Source organism: Mauremys mutica, chromosome 1, assembly GCF_020497125.1.
Source record: "Mauremys mutica isolate MM-2020 ecotype Southern chromosome 1, ASM2049712v1, whole genome shotgun sequence".
NCBI lineage: Eukaryota > Metazoa > Chordata > Testudines > Geoemydidae > Mauremys > Mauremys mutica.
The window spans coordinates 95,524,705-95,547,969 of NC_059072.1; the positions used below are offsets into that span (position 1 = coordinate 95,524,705).

General features: G+C 54.4%; 1 protein-coding gene across 2 annotated transcripts in view; it reads right to left on the reverse strand.

Moving 5' to 3' along the window:
• Positions 1-21,545, reverse strand: part of CYTH4 (cytohesin 4) — a 30,936-nt gene extending 9,391 nt beyond the window's left edge. Inside the window, exons 1-8 of one of the 2 annotated variants that reach the window (XM_044986026.1) lie at positions 21,411-21,545; positions 12,177-12,259; positions 7,842-7,906; positions 7,269-7,335; positions 5,015-5,133; positions 4,421-4,501; positions 3,322-3,434; positions 115-263 (exon numbers count right to left, since the gene is read on the reverse strand). In XM_044986026.1, the coding sequence (XP_044841961.1) occupies positions 115-263; positions 3,322-3,434; positions 4,421-4,501; positions 5,015-5,133; positions 7,269-7,335; positions 7,842-7,906; positions 12,177-12,259; positions 21,411-21,429 (696 nt within the window). In that variant the 5' untranslated portion in view covers positions 21,430-21,545. Of the gene's footprint in view, positions 1-114; positions 264-3,321; positions 3,435-4,420; positions 4,502-5,014; positions 5,134-7,268; positions 7,336-7,841; positions 7,907-12,176; positions 12,260-12,947; positions 12,969-21,410 lie in introns of those variants that run through there. The other variant, XM_044986036.1, reaches the window with a different exon arrangement.
• Positions 21,546-23,265: the final 1,720 nt, after the last annotated feature.

Consider the following 23,265-nt stretch of genomic DNA (forward strand, 5'->3'; position numbering starts at 1 on the left):
AGAAATCGGCACGATGCCCCAGGGAGAGGTATCGATGATGCCTTTGGCTGGGTTGGGTATTTCTCCCAGCTCAGCACCCGGCAGCAGGCCAGGCGAGCAGGCAGGAGCACTTACCCGCAGGAGCTCTTCAGGTAGGTCCCCTCCATTGTTGATGCCTCGATTCATGGCCACGAACCTCTCGAAGGGGGGCTTGTCCTTCACGTTGGGGTTGTGCAGGCTGGTGTTCAGCATGATGACGGAGAAGGAGAGCACGTAGCACGTATCTGCCGGTGAGCGAGAGAGCGCAGAGGGGTGTGGGTGCCTGGCAGCATCGCCACTCCAGACACCCCTGCAGGGGGAACTGTGCCCCTGGGGTTCTTGGGGGAGGTGGGTGGGAGGTTTCTCCATTCCCATTGAGACTCTAAAAGGGTTCCCCCTGCAGTGGGAGGAGGCTGTCTCCCTTTGCCTGAGATCTGCTAATGGCCCTTCGCTTGCCTGTTCCTTTGGTCTCCAGTATTGAGAGCTTGGATCCCATGGAGCCCTTGGAAAGTGGGGGAGGGTGCTCACCCCACTGGGGTCTGGTGGCCAGCAAACGGGGCCTGTCAAGGGCCAGCATCATGTGTGTGGAAGGGACACAAGTCCCAGGTAGAGGATGTGACATTTATTTGCCTCCTCAACCTTGCACCATTTCGTGATGATGCTGATTTAAGACAGGTGGCTGTCAACGCTCATAGACTTTAAGGCCAGAAGGGACCATTGTGATCACGAGTGGTTCTCAACCTGCGGCCCATGGGCTGCTTGCAGCCCAATCAGCACACAGCTGCAGGCCATGTGACATCCTCAGGGCCATACAGATAGTATTGAATGCGGCCCACAATGGTAAATTGATTGAGAACCATTGTCTGACCTCCAGCACAGATGCTGATCTAGGACAGCATCGCGGTGGGAGGCCACAGTCGCTGGGACACAGTTATTGTGCCCATCCCAACCCACATGAAATGCTGGAACATGAAGCATGACTGGTGGGAGCTAGGAATACACTGACAGAGGGGTGGCCTGGGCCGATTATTCCAGAGCGTGGAGCTGTGAGCCAGAGACACAAGCCTGATGGTGGTGACAGGCTTTTCCACTGCTGGGACAGGATGGGTTGGGTTGGCATCTAATGGTTCAGCTATCTGAGTGCAGATCACTAACAGCACTGCTGCTGTCAGATGGCCAGGAGCCACTATCCCAGGGGTCGGCAACCTTTGGCACGCGGCTCGCCAGGGTAAGCACCCTGGCAGGCTGGGCCAGTTTGTTTACCTGCCGCGTCAGCAGGTTTGGCCGACTGCGGCTCACACTGGCCGCGGTTCACTGTCCCAGGCCAATGGGGGCGGCGGGAAGTGGCGCGGGCTGAGGGATGTGCTGGCCATGGCTTCCCGCCACCGCCATTGGCCTGGGATGGCAAACCGCAGCCAGTGGGAGCCACGATCGGCCGGACCTGCCGACGCGGCAGGTAAACAAACTGGCCCGGCCCGCCAGGGGGCTTACCCTGGTGAGCCGCGTGCCAAAGGTTGCTGACCCCTGCACTATCCTAAGGTGTCGGGTGCTGGTATGGAGCCAACTGCCTGAAGAGGGACAGTGATGATGGAGTGTGACACGAGGGGAAAGGAAGGAGAGTGGCAAGAAGGAGGAGGAGAGGAGATTGGCCAGGGGAAAGAAGGAAGAAGAGATCAGAGATAATAGGGGAGGAAAAGGGAAATCAAGGCAACAAGGGGCAACTCCTTTTGTAGGTAAGAGACTAGAAACTTGGTCTAGATCATAGAATCATAGAATATCAGGGTTGGAAGGGACCTCAGGAGGTCATCTAGTCCAACCCCCTGCTCAAACCAGGACCAACATCAATTAAATCATCCCAGCCAGGGCTTTGTCAAGCCGGGCCTTAGAAACCTCTAAGGATGGAGATTCCACCACCACCCTAGGTAACCCATTCCAGTGCTTCACCACCCTACTAGTGAAATAGTGTTTCCTAATATCCAACCTAGACCTCCCCCACTGCTACTTGAGACCATTGCTCCTTGTGCTGTCATCTGCCACCACTGAGAACAGCCGAGCTCCATCCTCTTTGGAACCCCCCTCAGGTAGTTGCAGGCTGCTATCAAATCCCCCCCCTCACTCTTCTCTTCTGCAGACTAAACAATCCCAGTTCCCTCAGCCTTTCCTCATAAGTCATGTGCTCCAGCCCCCCCCACATTTTCATTGCCTTCTGCTGGACTCTTTCCAATTTTTCCACATCCTTTCTGTAGTGGGGGGCCCAAAACTGGACACAATACTCCAGATGTGGCCTCACCGGTGCCGAATAGAGGGGAATAATCACTTCCCTCGATCTACTAATGCAGCCCAATATGCGGTTAGCCTTTTTGGCAACAAGGGCACACTGCTGACTCATATCCAGCTTCTCATTCACTGTAATCCGTTTGTCCTTTTCTGCAGAACTACCGCTTAGTCCAGGGGTAGGCAACCTTTGGCACACGTGCTGAAGGCGGCACACAAGCTGATTTTCAGTGGCACTCACACTGCCCGGGTCTTGGTCACTGGTCTGGGGGACTCTGCATTTTAATTTAATTTTAAATGAAGCTTCTTAAATATTTTAAAAACCTTATTTACTTTACATACAACAATAGTTTAGTTATATATTATAGGCTTATAGAAAGAGACCTTCTAAAAATGTTAATATGCATTACTGGCACGCAAAACCTTAAATTAGAGTGAATAAATGAAGACTCGGCACAGCACTTCTGAAAGGTTGCCAACCCCTGGCTTAGTCAGTCGGTCCCCAGCTTGTAGCAGTGCATGGGATTCTTCCATCCTAAGTGCAGGACTCTGCACTTGTCCTTGTTGAATCTCATCCGATTTCTTTTGGCCCAATCCTCTAATTTGTCTAGGTCACTCTGGACCCTCTCCCTACCCTCCAGCGTATCTACCTCTCCCCCCAGCTTAGTGTCATCCACGAACTTGCTAAGGGTGAAATCCATCCCATCATCCAGATCGTTAATGATCCCCAGCTGGGGTCAATCCATGTAGACTCCACTGGCTTCCCCGCAGTTGAGTGGGTTCACGCCAGCTGTGGACATGGCCCACTGGGTTTCTGTCAGTGGAATGGAGAGCAGCATTGTCCCTTGTCTCTAGAAAAAACACCGACAGGTAGGAACTGGCAGAAGTGATATGGGACCGGGGCCAAATCACCTGACCTAAGGGAAGCTAAAGCTGGAGGTGCCGTCTCTACTGTTCAAACACTACATTCATGGCTCCACTTTAGCAAACATCTGGCAGCTCATTCCCACTCCCCGCCTCTGCAGCTACCTGTTGACTGGAAGACTCCTGGGTTACACTGGCAGTACCAGTTGGCGAAGGCCTCCATCATCCGATCAATCTTCTGGGCCTCCCCGGGCAGCCGGAAGCTCCACAGGAACTGCCTGCAAGGACACCGGGCCCGTGGGCTAGTCACAGAATGGCCAGGCAGGCTCCATGCTCCTAATGCACAGGGGCGCCCTCCTTCCTCCCATGGAAGGGTGTCCTCCCTCCACACAGGGAAGGCAACAGGACATCCTTATGTGCAACAGGGGCCCATTTCTTCCCAAGACGGCTGCGATGGGACACCCAGCCTAGGACCCAGGCAGCTTTCCCCTCAGCACCCAATGGGACACCCCGCCTGGGAAACAGGGAACCCTTCCCTCAGCTCCTAGGGCAACAACTAGACACTGTCCCTCAGAAACGGGGACCCTCCCCCAAAACAAGGGAGCAGGACAGGACAGCTGCTCCAGAGCCCGGGGCCTCTCTCCCCATCACATAGGCGTCCAGCAGGATGCTCTCTTAGCAAACGGGGACCTCTCTCCCCACTGCACTGCCTCAAATGAGACGCCTCCCTCAAGGATACAGGCTCCCTCTGCTGCTAGTGCACAAGAGCCCGACGAGAAGCCCGCATGGGCAATGTGAGAGCTCAATGAGATGCCCTTGAAACGGGGGAGGGGAGGTGTCCCTCTCCCACAGCACACGGACACTACCCACATGGCCACCTCTGGAAACAGCTGATCCACTCCCCCCATGCTGGGACACCCCAGGAAGAAGGAGGGGGGCCAACCTATGACAGAGTAGGATGCACTCCTATGACATATAGGTGATTCTTCCCTAACACAGGGAACTGCAGCAAGATGCCCCCCAGGGAAATGGGGCTCATGCTCCCCAATGCACCGCACAGCAATGGGACACCACCCCGGGAAGTGGCTTCCCCTGCATTGGTGCAGTCGGACACCCAAGTATGAAAATGGGGGCGGGGGTTCCCTCCCAGACGAATGCTTGGGAAGCTCCGTCCCCGCTCTGGTGTGCATTCGCTTGCTTTTGCAGCGAGGCCTGAGCACCCACTCCCAGGCCTCTGCTGCTCTCTGCCTGGGTGCTCACTCACCTTAGTGCCTGCACTAGGTTGAGGTTGGCGAACGGGTGGCATTCCACAAAGGCCTGAAGGATCTGCAGGTTCGCTGGGTCCCTGGTAAAGGAAACAGGGCCGAGTGGGAGGGTGTGGGGAGAGAAGGAGACTGTGACTCAGTGCTTTATGATGCAGCCTTTCTATGTGACCTTGAGCAGAGCTGGGCTCAGCCCCCTCAGAGCTCTGATTCCCCCAGGAACATCTCTTCACACACCATCTCCCTGCTTTCCAAATTCAGCTCCCTTTCCCCCCACAAAAAGACACCAGGACCTTTGGCAAGGTTGTTACACTGATGCCTTGTCTGCACCGGGAGTTCCCCCCAAGTACATCCATCAGCACCAGTGCAGCTGCCCCAGTGCTAGCCCCTTGCATCTACAGGGTAACCAGCCGGAAGCCGAGCTATACACGGCTTATCTCCCTTTCAAGCAGGGCCGAGCTCCCCCAGTGCAAGTGGCAGCTCTGCCTGTCTATGCTAGGGGCTGCTCCAGTTCAGCTGCACTGGCTGCTGAAGTTGGGTCTAACCCCCACTGTAGACAAGGCCTAAGAGAGTTAGATCAGGTAGGGGAGGCTCACCTCTCTCCCAGGTAATCCCCGATGGCTGTCTTGTTCAGGCCTTCTCCCTTGTAGAGGAACCGGGCGATCTCTCGCAAGTCTGAGGACAGCACCTTGTGCTCGGTCAAGTACTGGATCCCCTGAGGGAAAAGCACACCCAGGCTGTGAGTGAGGGGGTTCGGGGGGGGCAGGGAAGGGCAATTTAGTGGGGGTCCAGCCCGACCATCTCGGGACATCATGTTTCCCCAGCTCTGCAGGCCTCCTCCCAAATCCAGCTACTCCTCCTCCCCCTCGGAACGCAGCCAGGGAGCACACAGCCAGACTTGCTGTCTGAATCCCTCCCCTCATGTTCCACATAGGAGCTAATGTTGTACCCATCCTGGCCTGGCCCGGGGCACCTACTGTCGGGGAGCTGCCCGGTTCCCGAGGAGAGCTGTGCGGAGTGCGGAAATTCCGTTTCAAGCAGGATTTTGAGATTTCAAAGTTTGTCTTTGTTTAGATCCAATAGAACCGGAAAAGCTCAAAATTCTCCACAGAAGAAAATGACACCTCCCCCTCTTCCCCCAAATTCATTTTGGGTTGATCAAAATGTTTTGTGCCCACAAAATTGGTTTGGTTCCATTCTGATTTTTTTAAAAAAGGCAGATTCTATTATAATTACGGCATCATGCACAGTTTAAACCATTCCGAAAGGAAACATCTTTTCAAAAGGAAAATGGAAACGTTCCATTCTGAATGTGTCCAAATGGGGTGTTTCGACACCATCAGCACTCCCCTCCCTTCTCCCCGCACACGCCTTTTTTCTCTGAAACAGAATTTCGATGAAATCAACATGATTTTGTGACGCCTTTTGATTTCAACAGAGCTGCGTTTTCCAATGGAAAATAGCCCCCTCTAAGTTTTTCCAACCAGCTCGATCCCAAAGTCGCACCCACTGCCCCCCTCCTGCCCCACCACCCCTGGGCGGAGTCTGCACTCTCTATGGGTGCAGCCCCCTCGGCACACAGGGGCCAGCACAAAGACCAGACATCACTAAAGTCCCACTGAAGGGCTCAAAACAGGGCTTGATTTAACTCTACGTAAGAGACCACAAGGGGCCGGATTGCCAGGTGGGATGTAAACAGACAGAAGTCCTAATGCTGGTTTGCTGGTGCTCTGGAGTGAATGTCACCCAGACTGTTCTCCCCCTTTGGTGTGCTGGTGGGTATTGCCAGCAATTGCTGTGATGGTACTGAAGTGTAGAGGTAGTGCTAGCCCACTGGGGGCCCTAAGCAGGAAGTCTCCCCCCCGCCCATACAACACATCATAAAAAGGGAATAAGGGGCCCCCTTGAGCTGCTCGGGGCCCTAAGCAATTGCTTAGTCTGCCTAGTACCGGCTCTGCTGGAGGGTCCTCTTTTGCGTCCCAGTGGGAGGGGGCGGAGGCATGATGGAAAGTTGGTCAGAGCAGCAGCAGTTGAGCTGGAGCCAGTGAGACGGTTGCTGTGGTTAAAATGATGGGGGCTGATATTACTGTTGTAGCTTGTGGTTTTCTTTGCTAAGCACAGACTGAGTGGTCCAGCAGAGCGGGGGAGGGGAGAGAAAGCGGCCTTTAGGTCTCTTCTTGTTATTCACATTCACCTCTGCCTTTACACCCTGCTCTGAGTCTCCTGCTAGTGGGGTGGGGAGTGCGGGTTGCGCTGGGCGGAGGGTTGGGGGGAGTTATCCAGCGGGTGGGAGACCCGGATTTGCTTTGCAGACTCTCATGCCCAGGCCAGCAGCAGGGGCGGCCTGGCTTGGCCGGGCCTGCTCTGAGTGCGAGAAAGCCTCACATCCTGTTGGGTGACCTCCCTTCCTACCCAGGCAACCCAGGAATAGGTTTTAGAGAAATCTATAGGTGAGAGAGCCTGAGCTGGGGGCTCTCTGGATTTGTGCTCCCTGGACAGACAGAAGAGTCAGTGGTTGGATTAAGTCTGGCCCTGTCTCTCCTCCTTCCATTTCTCTTCCGCTTTGGGGGTGCTTTGATTGACACGTGTCAGCACAATGTGTCATGGGGAGGCACCATTGCTCAGAGCTCTCAGAAGATATCGTGGCACGGGGCGTTGCCTGATAGTGCTATGTCGGGCTGAGAAACGAGCCTACCCCCACCCCATCGCCAGTTCCTGGGACCCACCCGGCATGTGTCTGCCCCGATGGCAGAATGAATGTCTTTGGAGTGGGTAACTCGCATCTGAGCCGTAGTAAAGAGGGGTCCATATGGGATGGCAACAAGCGGCAGTCGGAACAGTACACTTTACCTTTGTAGGGTCCATGTTGAACTTCTTCCGACCCACACACAGATCTTTGTCCCTCTGGACCATTTTGCTGCAGATGCAAAGGTGGAGAATCAAGCCTGGCACAAAGAGAAGCAGCCAGCTGTATTCCCCTCAAAGGATGGGGCAGGAGGAGGGCTCCCAACAAGAGTTTCCGGATCTCAGCTCTGGCTTGCTCCAGGGCCGAGAAGAGAAGCCACTCACCCACGCCTGCCTGTGTCCATCCTAAGGCAAGGGGGTGTTAATCCCCATGGAGACTGGAATCTCTCAAGGGGCTGGTGTTTTACTGAACTCACTGCTCTCTAGTAAAGAGAAATCTCATGGAAGAGAGAGAGTGCGCAAGCCAGCTGTCTCCATCATTTCCCCTGTGCCCAGAAAGATTCCCCTCTCCTGGGACATGAACCAAACCCCATTGATGTCAATGGAAAGGCTCCAGCTAGGGCATTAAAGCAGGCCCCTGGTTCCTTCTCCACCCTGAAGAAGAGCCATGCCACCTATGCACCAGAGGAACAACCATGCAATCGCCACCTCCCTGCAGGCATATGACTGGATCCTCACCTCTCTTCTGCACTTTGGAAGCAATCTATCTCCGCAAACACTTGTGCAATCTCCTCCTTCAGCTTCTGTGGGAGGAAGAGACAGGGGGTGAGAGCGAGCCAGGGTCATGGAAGAGAGACCAGATGTCTCACCTCATGTCTGGGTGGCTGCCAAGCACTCCTGGCATGGGCAGGGCCAGCCCAGTTCACTGGCTATTGTAACGGGACCAGCCAGGGTGTCTTATCAAAAAGGGGGCTGATCTCAGGTCGCCTTCTCCACCCATGTTGGACACTGGCTGAAGGCGGGGGTGGGGAGCAAATGTTCCAACACCTATTGTCAAATGTGTCTGAAAAGTTGAGTGCAGAGAGAGCCAGAGAGCAAGAGAACAGGTGCCCGCTCATGGCAAGGCCTGTGCCTGCTCTGGAATGTCTGTGCCTGCTCTGGAATGGATCATGGGTGCTGCGCTGTGCCCCTTTCCCTGCTGTAGCCCGGCCACGCAGCCGGGAAAGGTGTGCAGAGAGGCAGTGGAACCAGCTACCAAGCAGGGGGAGTCACCTGGGAGTTGGGTGTGCTGATCCTATATCAGAGGGAGCCAAGGCTGGCTCCAGACCCCAGCACACCAAGCGCGTGCTTGGGGCAGCATTTTGTCGGGAGGGCGGCAGGCGGCTCCAGCGGACCTCCCGCAGGCATGACTGCGGAAGGTCCGCTGGTCCCGCGGCTCTGGTGGACCTCCCGCAGGCATGCCTGCGGATGCTCCACCGGAGCTGCGGGACCAGTGGACCCTCCACAGGCACGTCTGCAAGAGGTCCCCCAGAGCTGCGGGACTGGCGACTGCCAGAGCGCACCCCGCGGCGTGCCGCTCTGCTTGGGGCGGCGGAATTCCTAGAGCCGCCCCTGGAGGGAGCTGCTTGTGCCCCTGTCATTCAGCAGTTGCCGCACCGACAGATGAGCTGGTGGGGCTGCTCCTCACTATATTCTATCATTTAAACATGGAATTCATCTCCTTTGAACACTTCATAGCTCCCGGTCCCTAATTGGCTGCCTCTGGGTTACAAAGGGAGCCAAGTTCTTGGGGTTCTCTCCATGCCTCTCTTTCCCCTCCCACCCTTTGCCTGGCGAGTTGATTTAGATTTTAAGCCCTTCCCTGTGAACATGTTTGTACAGCACCTAGCACAACGGATCTCTGAACTTGGCTACTGTGATACAAATGATTTACTGTTATTATTCCTATTTCCTGGCACTATCCTTCAGCTGCTCAATAGGCAATTTGAGATCTCCCAGCTGTTTAACCCCAGTGATAATGCACCAAGATTGCTGGAGAAATTCCCAAAGGGACGAATCTCCATCCTGGGACCCTGTTACCTAGGCACCTCCTGCCCCAGTGGGGAGTGACTGGTTACCAACCATCTTTGGGGAGATGATAGATTCAGACTATTGACCCATCTAGTCCAGTATCTTGTCTCCTGTCACACTGGGTCAGCCCTCTGGTCCATCTACTCAGGTTTCCTGCCTCCTACGTTGGCAGTGGTATGGCAAACAAACAATGTGCATGGACAGTTGGGTAAAGCTGTACCTGGAATGGGGAGGGGGCTTGCATTCCTGACTCTATGGCAATCACTTCACACCACAAAGCACGAGATGGGATTATTCATCTGGTAGCACTTGGCTTAACCTTCTGTCCTAGTCACCTGGGCATCCGGGCACCTGCAGATCATGGGCCAGCTCCTCAGCTGATGTAAATCAACATAGCCCCATCGATCTGGCTCAATAAGCTCTTCAAGGTGTGATGCTGGCAGGCCAGGTGCCAGCTCATGGCAAGGCCCCTAGGCCTCACTGAACACTGACAAATGCATAGCTGGAAACCAGTGGCTCACTTGGGTATTAGTATTGTTAAAATGGGTATTAGATTTAGAGAGATGTGTTTGGACTTTATGGAATGCTTGTGAGTTGCTGCATGCATTAATCTCACTGGCAATATCTGTACCCCATGCTATAAGGTAATATTTAAGTGTTTGCTATGAAACTGGAAACCCACACAGTCAGGAAAGAAGCATTACCAAGCATGAAATACTAATTTACCACAAGAGGTGTCATCTCCTGCCCAACAGAAGAAGGCCCATAGACACCAGATGAACCACCATGGAACATCAGTGGACAAAAGACTTTGCTGATTGTTCCTCCCCACACCCATGAAGAGGGACTTGCACAAACCCTCATCTCATCACAGTCTGAACTCTGGGGGAAGGGAATAAAAATCCCTGACCAGAAGGATCTTTATCACTGGGCTCTTGGAATTTGGAGAGGGCAGTATTTCTAAGCATAAGCAAGGGATCCCCAAGCTGCTTAGCTGGATTAACCCTAAAGGACAGCTAGTGCTTGAACATTACAACAGCTTCTATTTTTTAAACCTATGATTGTAACTCATGTGTGTGTGTGTGTGTGTTTACCTGCTTTAACCTTGTCATACCTCCCTTATTTCTTTTTCCCGGTTAATAAACCTTTAGTTAGTTTAATAAAGATAGGGCCCTACCAAATTCACGGTCTATTCTGGTCAATTTCACGGCCAGAGAGTTTTTAAATGGGTCAATTTCACAATTTCAGATGTTTACATCTGAAATTTCAGAGTTTGTAACCATGGGGGTCCCCACCCAAAAGGGGATCATGGGGGATGAGAGGGGTTGCAAAGTTGTAGGTGGGTCCCAAGATGGCCACCTTCACTTCTGTGCTACCTTCAGAGCTGGGCTCTAAAGGCAGCACCCTCCCAGCTTCCTGCAGTTAGAGGAGATTCCCAGAGGTGGAGGTGGGTAAGATGTCCCCCAATGCTGCTGGGAGCACCCCATCTGGGGAGTCCTAGCTGATAGTCCATGCCAGGGACAGATAAAGGCAGGGGCCCCATGCCAATTTGTGGGCCCACCAGGAAAAATAGGTGCCCCAGCCCTGGAAGAAGTGCCAGGGCAGACACCCCTACCAGGTCACCCCGAGTCCCGGCAGGAGCCACAGGGGAAGAAGCCCCAAACCTAGGTGCCCCGACTGCAGCCGCAGGGCTGAAGCCTCAAGCCTGGATTGCCCCAAGCTCCAGCTGGAGTGGGAGGGCGGGCGGAAGCCCAGGGCCCAGGTTGCTCTAGCTGCAGTGCTGTGAGCGAAAGCTCCCAGCCTGGCAGGAGCCTGCGGGAGGAAGCCCCAAGCTTGGCGCCTGGTGCTGCGGTGGGAGCTGTGGCAGGAGCTGGGGAGAGGGAAGGGGAATGGAAGCCTGGAGCTCAGTTCCTGGGCTGCTCCACTGCAGAAGTGAGGGTGTACCACCCTCATTTCTGTGCTGCCTCTGGAGGTGGGTCTGATTTCCCCACCAGGAGTGGCTGTGCAGGGGAAGGACAACTCCTGTCCCTCCCCAGTGTGGCCGGACTAGCAGCTAGGAGCCCTGGGCTCCTAGCAGCAGGGGAGATCGGTTTTCTTGTGGGAGTGTTGATTTCATGGTCCATGACACTTTTTTCACGGCAGTGAAATTGGTAGGGCCCTAAATATAGGATTGGCTAAAAGCATTGTCCTTGGTGTTGGGTTTAAGGTACAAATGACCTGGGGTAAGTAACTGGTCCTTTGGGACTGGGAGTAACCTGAATATTGTGATTTTTGGTGTGAGGGACCATCTGTCACAAAGGCAGGCTTGCCTGGGTGGCAAGATAGATTGAAGTGCCCAAGAGGACTGTCTGTGACTCCGTGTTAAGGCTGTTATAGTGCCTGTGGAATTCACACATGATGGGTGGTTAAATCTACTGACAGAAACACACAACCAGTGTGGGGGTTGTGTTCTGGCTGGCACCTGCGTTCGTGAGCCACTCCAGACAGCTTGACATAGGGCAGGGGCTCAGATGCCATGACAATGGGCATGGAATAGAACAGAAACTATCTGTTTTGGTTTTGTACACTGCCATGCACAGCTATGGCACTACACAAGTAATACGTGCTAATGAATAGTAACTCCACATATTGAGACAGCTGCTGTAAATTGGCATAGATTCCATTCATGTCAACAAAGCTACCTCCATTTATCCCAGCTGAGGATCTGGGCTGCTAGTAATATTGCTCATAAAGTTCGCCAGCCTTTTCAAAATGTCCAGTTATAGTGTTTGCTTTGATGATCTCTTGCAACGGGGAGTTCCCCAGGCTGGATGCTGCTAACTGGTGGGACTGATGCCATTTGAACCTCAGCATTCCAGATCTGATGGTGCTTGGGAAAGTATCTCCTGCCAGGCCAGGGAACTGTTCTAGATGGGATGGGATGTTTGTAAAGAGTTCCCCCAGAGAGCAGGTTCTGGGAAGACCTGTCTGTCCAGAGATGGGCAGGGGTGGGGTGGCCCATACCTGAATGTCCTCCAGGAGTGCCATCCTGTGCCGCTTGATGGTGTCTATTTCAGCCTCTTCAGCCTCACTCAGATCAGACGACCCTGGAAATACAAAAGGGAAAATGAATGCCAGTGAGAACGGGAGTTGTCTCAGGGCAAGCGGAGCCCCACAACGTTGTAGGCAGGACAAAGCAACCCCTGCCATTCCAGTCCTGAGCTGCTCCAGCCCGTAACATTCTGCCATGGCACCTCCCTACTGCCCTGCACCCTGCCCTCCTATTCCAGTCCTGGGACCCAGTCCCAGCTCTGCCAATGCTCCTCCTGATCCTGCATCACCCCCTGACACACCAGTCCTGGGCACCATACCTCAATGCTAGTGTCCCTCAGCCCTGATCTTGCAACAACCCCTCCGTTTCACTCCCAGGACTCTCCTAAGTAGCAATGTTCAATCTTGCTACATTTTGTTTTGTGGTTTCTCATACAAACGAGCTTCTTTCACGAGCAAGATCAGGACAAATGAACTTGATAAAGCAGTGACCTAAATACAAAATCTAACCCAATCAAAAGCCATTGGCTTGATCTCTCTCGATCTCTCAGAAATTCAAGCTCTTCTATTAAATGCAGAAACAGATGCAAGAAACAAATGCAAATGGGATACAGAGAAATGATTTAAGAGAGAGTCTAAATTGATGCCATTTTGAGAGGAGGGAATTTGGGGGGGTCATCGGAGGAAGAGGAGTGATGGGGCTGGGAAGATATTCCAATGACCACAGGCTAAACACAGATGTACCTAGCGCTGCTCTTGCTTCCTCTCTTCTTCACAGGAAGACAAGTGATGACAGAGACGAGAAGACCACAGAATGATTCATAAAAGACCTAGAAGAAGAAATGGAGTCACAGCAGACCAGCTAAATATATTCTGGCCAGAGCACAGCATTCAGCAAGAATCAGAGGAGAAATAGGAAGCTGCAGCAGCAGAAACTGAGAGTCCATATCAGCGGCAAGGGAAGGCACGGAGTTCAGGGGAGCCACAGATCAACCCACGTGCACTGCCTTGTCGAGAGCTCTCATTCAGCCCCAGGCCAGGAGCTTCTCGTAGGCAAACACCTTCCCTGCCCCTGCTTCAGGTCAGTCCAGCAGGTATCCTGCTCCATTGGTGCACACACCAAATCCCCTGGGCCTCCCGTGTCTGGGGGGAAAGGGGAAGTCTCACCAGCTGTCTTGGAAACTCTCTTAGTGTGCCTCGGACACACGGAACAATGTCTAAAAATAGGGTGGAAAAGGGGAAGGAATCAGCTGTGGCAGGGGAGAGAAAAGAGAAGGAGGAGAAAGAACAGAGATCTCAGAGCACAGGGGCTTGTTTCCTGCAGCGTCCCAGAAGAGTGAAGGATGGGGCAGCCCCATTAGAGTCTTACCACATGTTCTCACCCCCCCAGCGCTGCTCACTGAATTCTACTGGTTTCCTTCCAGGCTTCGCATGCCCTGGGGATGCCCAACACAGACTAAGGGGGCAGAGTCACTCCAAGCAGTAGCCCTTACCCAGCTTCCTGCAGACAGATGTACACATGCGCACAAATTGCCTTGACTGAGTTGAGGCCACTGAGACTGGGGACAGCTGCATGGATGGGAGCTTGAAACCTAGGGCTGGGAAGCAGCATATCCCCCAACTCTGGAGGCAGCCTTGGTGGAGACCTGCGGGAAGCTGCATTGTCCAAGTCCCCATTCAACACAGGTAGGATGGGAAAATGCCTGCTCTCACAGACTCATAGATGCTAAGGCCAGAAGGCTAACCATCATGACCAGCTAATCTGATTTCCTGCCCACCACATGCCACAGAACCTCACCCACCCACTCCTGTAGTGGACCCATGACCTCTAGCTGAGTTACTGAAGCCCTCAAATCTTGATTTAAAGACTTCAAATTACAGAGAATCCACCATTTACTCTAGGTGACCCGCACCGCACACTGCAGAGGAAGGTAACCCCCACCCCCAGGCTCTGCCAATCTGACCCAGAGGGAAAATTCTTTCCTGACCACAAATATGGCGATCAGTTAGACCCTGAGCATGTGGGCAAGACCAACCAGCCAAACACCTGGGGGAGAATTCTCTGTAGAACTCAGAGCTGCCCCCCATCTAGTGTCCCATCATTAGCCATCGGAGAGATTTGCTAATAGCGGTCATGGATGGGACATATGACATTGTAGGCAACCTCATCATACCATCCCCTGCATAAACTTATCAAGCTCAGTCTTAAAACCAGTTAGGGTTTTTGCCCCCACTGCTCCCCCTGAAAGGCTATTCCAGAACTTCACGCCTCTGATGGTTAGAAACCTTTGTCTCATTTATAGCCAGTTTATATCCATTTGTTCTTGTGCCAGCATGAGCCTTTCACTTAAATAACTCCTCTCCCTCCCTGGTGTTTGCCCCTGTGATGTGTTTATAGGAAGCACTTTGTTAAGTTAAGCAAGTCAAGCTCCTTAAGTCTCCACTCAGGAGGCAGGTTCTCCATTCCTCTGATCATCCTAGTAGCCCTTCTCTGCACCAGTTTGAATCCATCTTTCTTAAACACGGGAGACCAGAACTGCACACACTATTCCAGACGTGGTCTCACCAGTGCCTTGTATAATGGTACTAACACTTGCCTATCTCTACTGGAAACACCTCCCCTCATGCATCCTAGGGCTGCATTAGCAATCTGTGACAACCAGACCTGCAGGCTTGACAAGTGAATTATGACGGCTTACTGCCTGGCAAACGGGCTGCCTAACTCCAGTTCAAAATCCCAGCCCCAATCCTGTACCGAGTGCAGCTCACAAGGGGAAAGGGGCAAAGGTGGCTTGATGTGACTTTTATGCCCCCTTATCCCAGGGTCAACAAGAGACCCGGCCAGCCCCTGGTGTGAGCAAGAGCAGCCTCAGGGCTGCTACGATCTTTGCCTGGGGCTGTTCGGGCAGCCGAGGAGCAGCAGGGGGGGCACATATTCCCTAGCCTCGCCCCCAGCTATGCTCCACAGCCATGAGAGCATAGCTGTAACAGCTGATGTGCTGCTACGGATGGGCTGCATCACTTGGGGGTATCTTCCACTGACCAGTGAAGCCGGCACTACGGCTGCTTTGCTTTGGTGAAACAGCTTAAAGCATGTAGCGAGCCCAAGGATCTGGCCCCCCAGAGGACATCCACTGACCCACGTGGCCAAGCTGAGGCTGGAAATAACAGGGCTCCCTCTCCTTGCGAATGCTGCCAAACAGCCGAAGAAATAAATGAATCCCCTGCCTGCCTTGTTGATAGTGTTTATAAATAATTTGCACTTTCAAAAAAAACCCACAACTGACTGGAAGAGAAAAGGGTAGACAAATGTAAGGGGACTCTTTCCCCCTTACTAAAACTGAGTGGGGGTGTTTTGGCTGGCTAGCTCCCAGTGCCAAGGGGAAATCAGGTTCCTGAGACTGACCGTCCCCAGGAACAATGGGCAGAGGCCAGTGCTCCAGGTCAGCCTGATTGACAGGGCGGGCAGGCTAATCAGGAAGTCAGGAGGCCGGGGGAGCGGTCCCGTTCTCTATGTGAGCTGGAATTGCCTGGGTCAGACAGAGTGGGGCTGAGCTAAGGAGAGAGCAGGGGCCCAAGCTGAGCTGGGGAGAAGAGCTGTGCCAGCCAGAGGGGCCAGAAAAGCAGCCCAGGAAGCAGGTCAGTGCTGGGAGCAGAGTCACAGAAGCAGCCCACAGAGCAGACCTGCCCTGGGAGCAGGGGCGGCTCTAGCAACTTCGCCGCCCCAAGCACGGCGGCACGCCACGGGGGGCGCTCTGCCGGTCGCCGGTCCCGCGGCTCCGGTGGACCTCCCACAGACGTGCCTGCGGAGGGTCCGCTGGTCCCGCGGCTCCGGTGGAGCATCCGCAGGCATGCCCCAAGCATGCGCTTGGCGTGCTGGCAGGGGCGGCTCTACGTTTTTGGCCGCCCCAAGCAGTCATGCGCGGGAGGCGCCCCGGAGCCGCGGGAGCAGCGGACCTCCCGCGGGCATGACTGCAGAGGGACCGCTGGTCCCGCGTGGCTCGGCTGGACCTCCTGCGGCTGCGGACGGTTCGCGGGTCCGGCGGCTCCGCTTGAGCTGCCGCAGTCATGCCTGCGGGAGGTCCAGCCGACCCGCGGGACGAGCGCCCCCTCCGCAGTCATGCCTGCGGCAGGTCCAGTCGTCCCGGGGCTCCGGTGGACCTCCCGCAGGCATGACTGCGGCAGGTCCGCCGGCCCAGCCTGCCGCCCCCCCCCGGCCGCAGGGGACGCCCCCTAGATTTTGCCGCCCTAGGCACCAGCTTGTTTTGCTGGTGCCTAGAGCCGCCCCTGCGTGCTGGGGCCTGGAGCCGGCCCTGCCTGGAGCAGAACTGCAGCAACCAGAGCCAGAGGGGCCAGAGAAGCAGCCCAGGGAGCTGTAGGCAGAGCAGCAGCAGCAACAGCCGTGCTGAGGTAGAGTGGGGCTGGAGCTGAGGCAGAGTGATGGAGCTGGGGCTGGGGCTGAAGCAGTCCAGAGCCGGGTGTGGTGAGCAGCTGGGGAGAGCAAGGGGGACCCTGGGCAGCGGGCCCAGCTCAGGGAGACACCCCCAGCCAAGATGCCTTGCAGGCCAGACTTGGAGGGGGATCGTAACCCCAATGGGGTGGGAGTGATGCTGGGAAGAGGGATCCTGCCACCTAGAGCCTGAGAGCGTGTGGCCACTGCCAGAGCACGTGTCCGACCCGCAGCATCCCTGCAGCACAGCCAGGGCCTGAGGAGGAGGCCTGGGACTTGTGAGAAACAGACTGAACTTCCCTGACATTCCAGAGACGCTGGTTGTGATGTCCCCGTGCCATAGAGTGGGGTGACGTGTTTTCCTTTAACCTTTCCCATTTTTCCTTATTTTTTTAAATTGATTGCTGTTTAATACTTTGTATTTGCTTTGAACTGTATGTAATGATCAGTGGGTCAGGGAAGCATCCAGTGCAGAGAGAGCACCCCGGAGTGGGGTCACCCTAGCCCCTGCCCTAAGTGACCACAGCAGGGTTGGGGGTCGAGCCCCCCAGGAATCCTGGGCCCAGCCTTGTTGGGGTTACGAGGACTCTGCCAGACAGGAGAGTGGAAGGGGAGCCCTCGAGGGCAGGCAGGGAGGCCTCTGGGTAAAGGAAGTGGGAGCGAGGACTCAGACCCTTTCGCTAGCCCATTTCACTGGGACAGTGTATAGGCCAGGAAAGTTCCCCACAATAGCGGGACCATTCCCCCGCTTACACAAGGATGGGGGCAGGGAGAAAGTGATGGGCAGACTGAATCAGACATGGAAGGGGAGACAAGGGGAATAAAGATGAGAGTGAGCAAGAAATGGGGCAGTGGGTCAGATTTACGAAGGGATTTAGGCACCTAAAGATGCAGAGAGGCGTCTAGTGGGATTTTCAGAAGCACCTAAGCAGGTGAGGTGCCTAACTCCGATTGGAAGTAACTGAATAAGTACGTGAATTTAATGTATGCGCCTCTCTTTCATGGTGCTTCCCTAGCAGGCATCGCAAACCTCTGCATTTTGGTAGCGGAGGCACGAGAGGACTAGTTTGAGTCCTTTTTGCCTGCTTTGGATTCTGTAGTTAAATCGGTGGGGAAAGGAGAGAAAATAACCTAAAATTCACCCGTTTGCCCACAAAATCCTGCAATGAGCCAGAATCGAGTGGTTTATTTGAAGAACTGTCCATCGAATCAATTGAATGGTTAAATGAGGGCAATTATTCTACTTAGATTATAAACTCACTGGGGCATGGGCCGTCTTTTGGTTCGGTGTTTGTACAGCGCCTAGCATAATGGTGTCCTGGTCCATGCCTAGTGCTCCTAGGCACTGTGATAATAAATAATAATAATGCGCATCGACTCCAGTGCAGGCAGCGGGCCTCTATTTTCCCAACAGCAGAGGAGGTTGAAAGCAGCACCATGGTTCCCCTTTCTTTCTTTCCCTGCTTTTATAGAAAACGGAGCCTGGGAACTTGGGAAAGGCGAGTCCCAGTGGATCTTCGCACTGGCCCGCTCCAATACCTTAAAGATGAGCCTGGGCGTAGCATTGCAATCACAGGGTGAAGAAATTCACATCAGGTACAGAGGATCCACACAGAGTCTAGGCACTAGCTAAGTTCCACGTAAGCCCTATGTTGAGGACTTAACTGGGACATAAATGATGCATAGACCATGTCTGGGCCCTCTGCCCAGGGGTAAATTTCACCCACACTGAACAGGAATTAGTTAAATCAAGTCCAATGCATCAGTGAGTCAGTGCCCCAAAAGGTTTAATCAACTCCTATCATCTCCCCCAGACAGGCTCAGACCTGTATTTTCAAACCCCACCTCCAGCGTAGATGGTGCAAATTTGGTGACCACACAGCACACATGCCAAATAATGATCACAATGATTTAACTAGTCAGACCCACCGAAAACCACACACTGTAGCTAGGCATCTAAATGCATAACGCTGCAGACACGAACAACTGCACCTGCAATTTCCTTCCTCCATCAGAAATGGGGACAAAACTGTGCTGGCAATACTAGAAGCCAGGCTAAATGCAAGATTCACAATACACAGGCCTTTGGTCTACCTCGGTATGAGGCTGAGTTTACAGCCAATGAGAGGAAGTAGCAGACCCCGGAGCTCCTCACCCACCTCCTTGCATGGATCCCTCTCCCAGCCTCACCACTGTTCTGATTCTGACATGATCATCTCCCCATACTCCATCCTATGAGCGCGGGCTCCATCGCACAGCCCAGCCCATGGCCCTGCCGGCGTAGCTCTCTCCCACACACAAGATGAAGTTGCTCACCTTGCCCGCCCCCACACCTCCAGGGAAAGGGATGGGAGCAGTGGTGAGCTGGAGCCAGTTCCCACAGGTTCTCAAGAACCGGTTGCTAAAATTAGACCTCCATGGAGAACCGGTTGTTAAAGGGCCAGGGAGTGGGCAAAGAACTCCAGTCCGCAGGCCGAATCATCCTGTTGCTCCCAGGATTCCCAGCTGGGGAGGCTGAGGCTCCCCCGGCCCTTCCCCCGCTTCCCCCCAGTTGCAGCGTGGCCAGCCGCCAGCATCAGCTGGGCAGCTCAGCTGAGCTCCCGAGTCATCCTGCTGCCACTTTTTGAGAGGCCTGGCAAGGTGGGAGGCAGGTCCTGCTGCAAGCTCCAGGGCTGGCCAGAGGGGAGGGGAGGGGGCAAGTGGGGCAATTGGCCCGGGCCCTGCAGGGGTCCCTGGCCTCATGAGGATGTCTTCCCCCGGGCCCTCCCCCACCCCGAAGAGCCGCAGCAGGGCCAGCAGCTGGGCAGCTCAGCTGAGCTCCTGAGTCGTCCTGCTGCTTTGAGCTGCCGGCAAGGTAAGGGGGGAGGGGGCTGCAAGCACTAGGGCTGCCAGGGGGGCAAGTGGGGCAATTTGCTCTTGGCCCCACGGGTATGTCTCCCCCCGCCCCGGCCCCTCCCCCGCTCCCACCCCTTAAATCAGAACTTTTTATAGGGAACCGGTTGTTAAGATTTTGGCAGCTCATCACTGGATGGGAGTCGCCACCTTTCAGACTTGCCCTGTCAGTCATCCATGGACTGTGAAGGAGGAGAGGAAGTCAAACATTTTCTCCACAGAAACAGACAATGGGCTTGATTCCCCGGAGCTGGCCCAGAGAGGTGCAAAGGGCATCCCCCAGCACCAGCAGGGGTTGCTGCGCCCCAGTGGGATTCACTCCAGGCAGAGGACAAGGGAGTATTCACACCCCCACCCCTCACTGGGGTCGTGCCATGGGCTGGGCAACCTTAAACTGCAGAAGCTTCCTCACTGAAAGCTGCTGGAGGGACACACTCAATTGGGCCAAACTCTTGGCCCCCTGACCACACCTCCGCCCCAGGCAGCACAAATGACTTTTGAACCGGTGCCAGCCAGCTGTGGGTCCCCAGCCGGGGTGGGGTTGTGGGTGGGTATCTTTCACTGCTCCAAAGGCCTCAAGGCAGATTTCCTGCCAATGAAGACCCTTTCCCAGATGTCTGCCAGTGTCAAACTAAGCCCAAAGACGAATAGCTCAGATCAGCAATAAAATCATAGGCCTAGATATATCCACGCGAACCACAGAAATACAATGACTCCACTAAAGCTGCTCAGGGCAAGGACTTTTTGTGTGTTTGTACAGCACCTAGCACTGTGGCCCCTGGTTTACAATCGGGGCCTCAGGCACTACTGCAGTACAAAGCACAACAATATTAATAACGTCAAGTAACTCACTGCGGCTATTAACAACATTAGAGCAACCATATTTTCGTGCTGGACAACCAGTTTTGAGATCCACCTTTTCCTTGGACAATTGACCTTGCCAGCGTGAGGCCAGCCAGGATCCTTTTCTCTGTTGGCTCCCCTCCTCGTTGCCCACCACTTACCAAACCAGGAAATAAGTTTTTTATCTTGCTCATCGCCTCCCAGCTACTTCTGTCTTTCTAGCTTCTTTTGGAGTCCATCGTGTTTCTGTGGTTTGCAGGGATATGTCCAGGCCTATGATTTTCTTGCTGAGCTGAGCTACTGGTCTTTGGGCTCCCTCTCTCCCACCCCCCATTTCCAGCTGTTGAGGAGAGGGCAATAGCTGTGGGCCATTCCCTGTCTCCTCTGTCAGGGGGCTGATTTACTGTTACTGTGCCCCACAGGCAGTTATTAACACCAGTGCCACGCACTGCCCAATCAGAACGCTGGGGGTTACACACACTCACTTTGCACTAGCCCCAGCTGGGGCAGGGAAATGAAGGCTTTCACAATTTCACTCCTGAACTCACAAGTCATGCTTTTGCACCTCTGTTCCTGTCACACCGAGGCTGCATCAAAGGAATCTGTTGTTTACGGTCAGAGCACCAGGTACCTCTGATGCCCCAGGCTGGGCCTGGCCCTGGCATACTCCATGCCTGCTTCTTATCTAGCTAGTCTGAGGGTCACTGACATGAGGGATTCAACTTTCCTCCTCAGAGATATCCTGTCTGTACAAAGCTCAGTAACGGCTTGTCCCATTAATGTCAGTGGGTCGGCTCCCAGTGACATCTGCAGGGACCTGGATCAGGTCCTGAATAACTGGGAGGGATGGAGGGAGGTGAAAATAGCACAACACCTGCAAGCTATAAATCCCACCCAAAGCATCTGGGGAACTCCTCGTCTCCCCTTTCCTCCCCAGCACCCCACTCCAGCTGGTGACACTGCCCTGCCAGAGCCTAGTGGGTTAGCAACACTTGCAGCAACAAGACAGGAGAAAGACTTACCGACGGGACAAACATCCATCCTGAGACCCGCTGAAAGAAGAATTCTTTCAACAGCCGTCAGTTTCTCTTTCTCCACTGCTCTTGTGAGTGCCTGCCACAATTAGCACTACTTCAGCCCAGTAGCTAAAAGTGTTTCAGCTGGACGGCTGCGTTGTTTTGAGGCTCCACCCCCACCTCCTCCCCATATTGCTCATATTGGTGACGGCAGTGATGAACTCATGTTTCTCAGAGCGTACAAACCCTTCTGGGTTACTTCCTAAAAATAAAACGGACCAAGCCACGAGCAAAAGCCATGCTGTTTTAACATGGGCAGCCATTCAGGTCTTTGCTGTGGGGGTTGGTCTCGAGATTCACTGTCATCTGGTTTGATCCAGCGTGCTCTGGGAAGGGAGGAAGAGGGAAGTTGGCAACTCAAAGAGCCAACTTGTTAGTGGATGGTTTTGTGCTGGGAAACGTTTACCCCCCAACCCCTGCGCTAAGCTCCCAGAAGAAATCAGCAATAGGTGGCGGGTAGGTGAGTATTCCAAAATGTGTGTGTGCCGGGTCCTGCACTGCCCCCTGCTGACAGCTGATGGACTTGTATCCAGACCAGGTTCCTTTCTCCCCATCCCATACTGGTCCCTTTTGGGCAGGCTCCTCAGCAAGGATTGACTGGGCCATGGAGAGTGAGCTCCCCTCTCATCCCTAGAGTCGCTCCCTCCCTTGTGGAAGCCTTGCCCCAGTAGGGCAGTGGAGGGAGCTTGCCCCGGCCCTGCCTGTGCTATGTCTGTTCTGGAAAGTATAGGACTTTAACCACCAGGGCTGTCAGTGTCAAGCTCTCTCTTCCCCTCCCCCCAGCCCCGGAAGGCTGCACACTTCCCCTTGAGGTAATTGCACTTGGTTGCCAGTCTATCATCTACTGTACATGGTCTGAGGGGGAAGGAGGGGAGGGTATTGTGCCCACAGGGGGAGCTCGACAGCTGGCATCAACGTTCTGAGAGCCTCTTGCAGGGCAAGGGATTCACAGGGCCTTACACGGTTCACTGTAGAAGCGATCTGGTGGCTGGCCACAGGATTCCTCTCACTTACTTCTCTGTCAGGCTTATGGCTGAGGATGGTGAGACAATGCCAGCTGTCTTGAAGCCGAGCACAACGCGAGCAGGTGTCTGGCAGGCTTCTCCTCCACACATCCAACAGCTCTGCCAGAGCACCTCGCTCCTGCCCGGCAGCACTCTATGCTTCTTCAGTTCTGCCTCCCAGCTCTGCCTGGGCCCCTCACTTCAGCCCTGCAGCACCCCCTGCTATTCCAGCCCTGAGCCCACCCCCAGCTCTGCCTATGCACCTCACTGCTGCATGCTGTGCTGTTCCAATTCTGCCCTCCACCAACCATGCCCATGCCCCTCGGTCCAAGAGCACCCCCTGCTACTGCATTAACATTACCTCTCTTGAGCAGCCTGCAAAGCCATTTCCCCAATCCCTGCCTGCTATACTCACTGCACCGTGCACGGGACTGGCCATCAGGTTCTGGGGAGGGTTTGGAAGTTGGTTCAATGGGGCAACCCCAAAGCTAACTGGCTCATTTTATATAAAATGAGAAGATTGGAAAGCTCCTCAGGTCACCCTCGGCCTCCTGCTGCAAAGCTACAGTCTGGCCACTTGGGCTGGATTCTGTGCACAGTTGCTACCGTGTAAAACAGGTTTTCAAGGGCAGGGCTGGCTCCAAGCACCAGCTGAGCAAGTTCGTGCTTGGGGCGGCAGATTCCAAGGGGTGGCATTCCCGCAGGGTTTTTTTCCCCCTTCGCCGCTCCGGCCGCCCTGTAGGGGGCAGCAGCGTGGAGGGGGGGAGCGCCCTGCTGGGAGCGGTGCCAGATCTGTA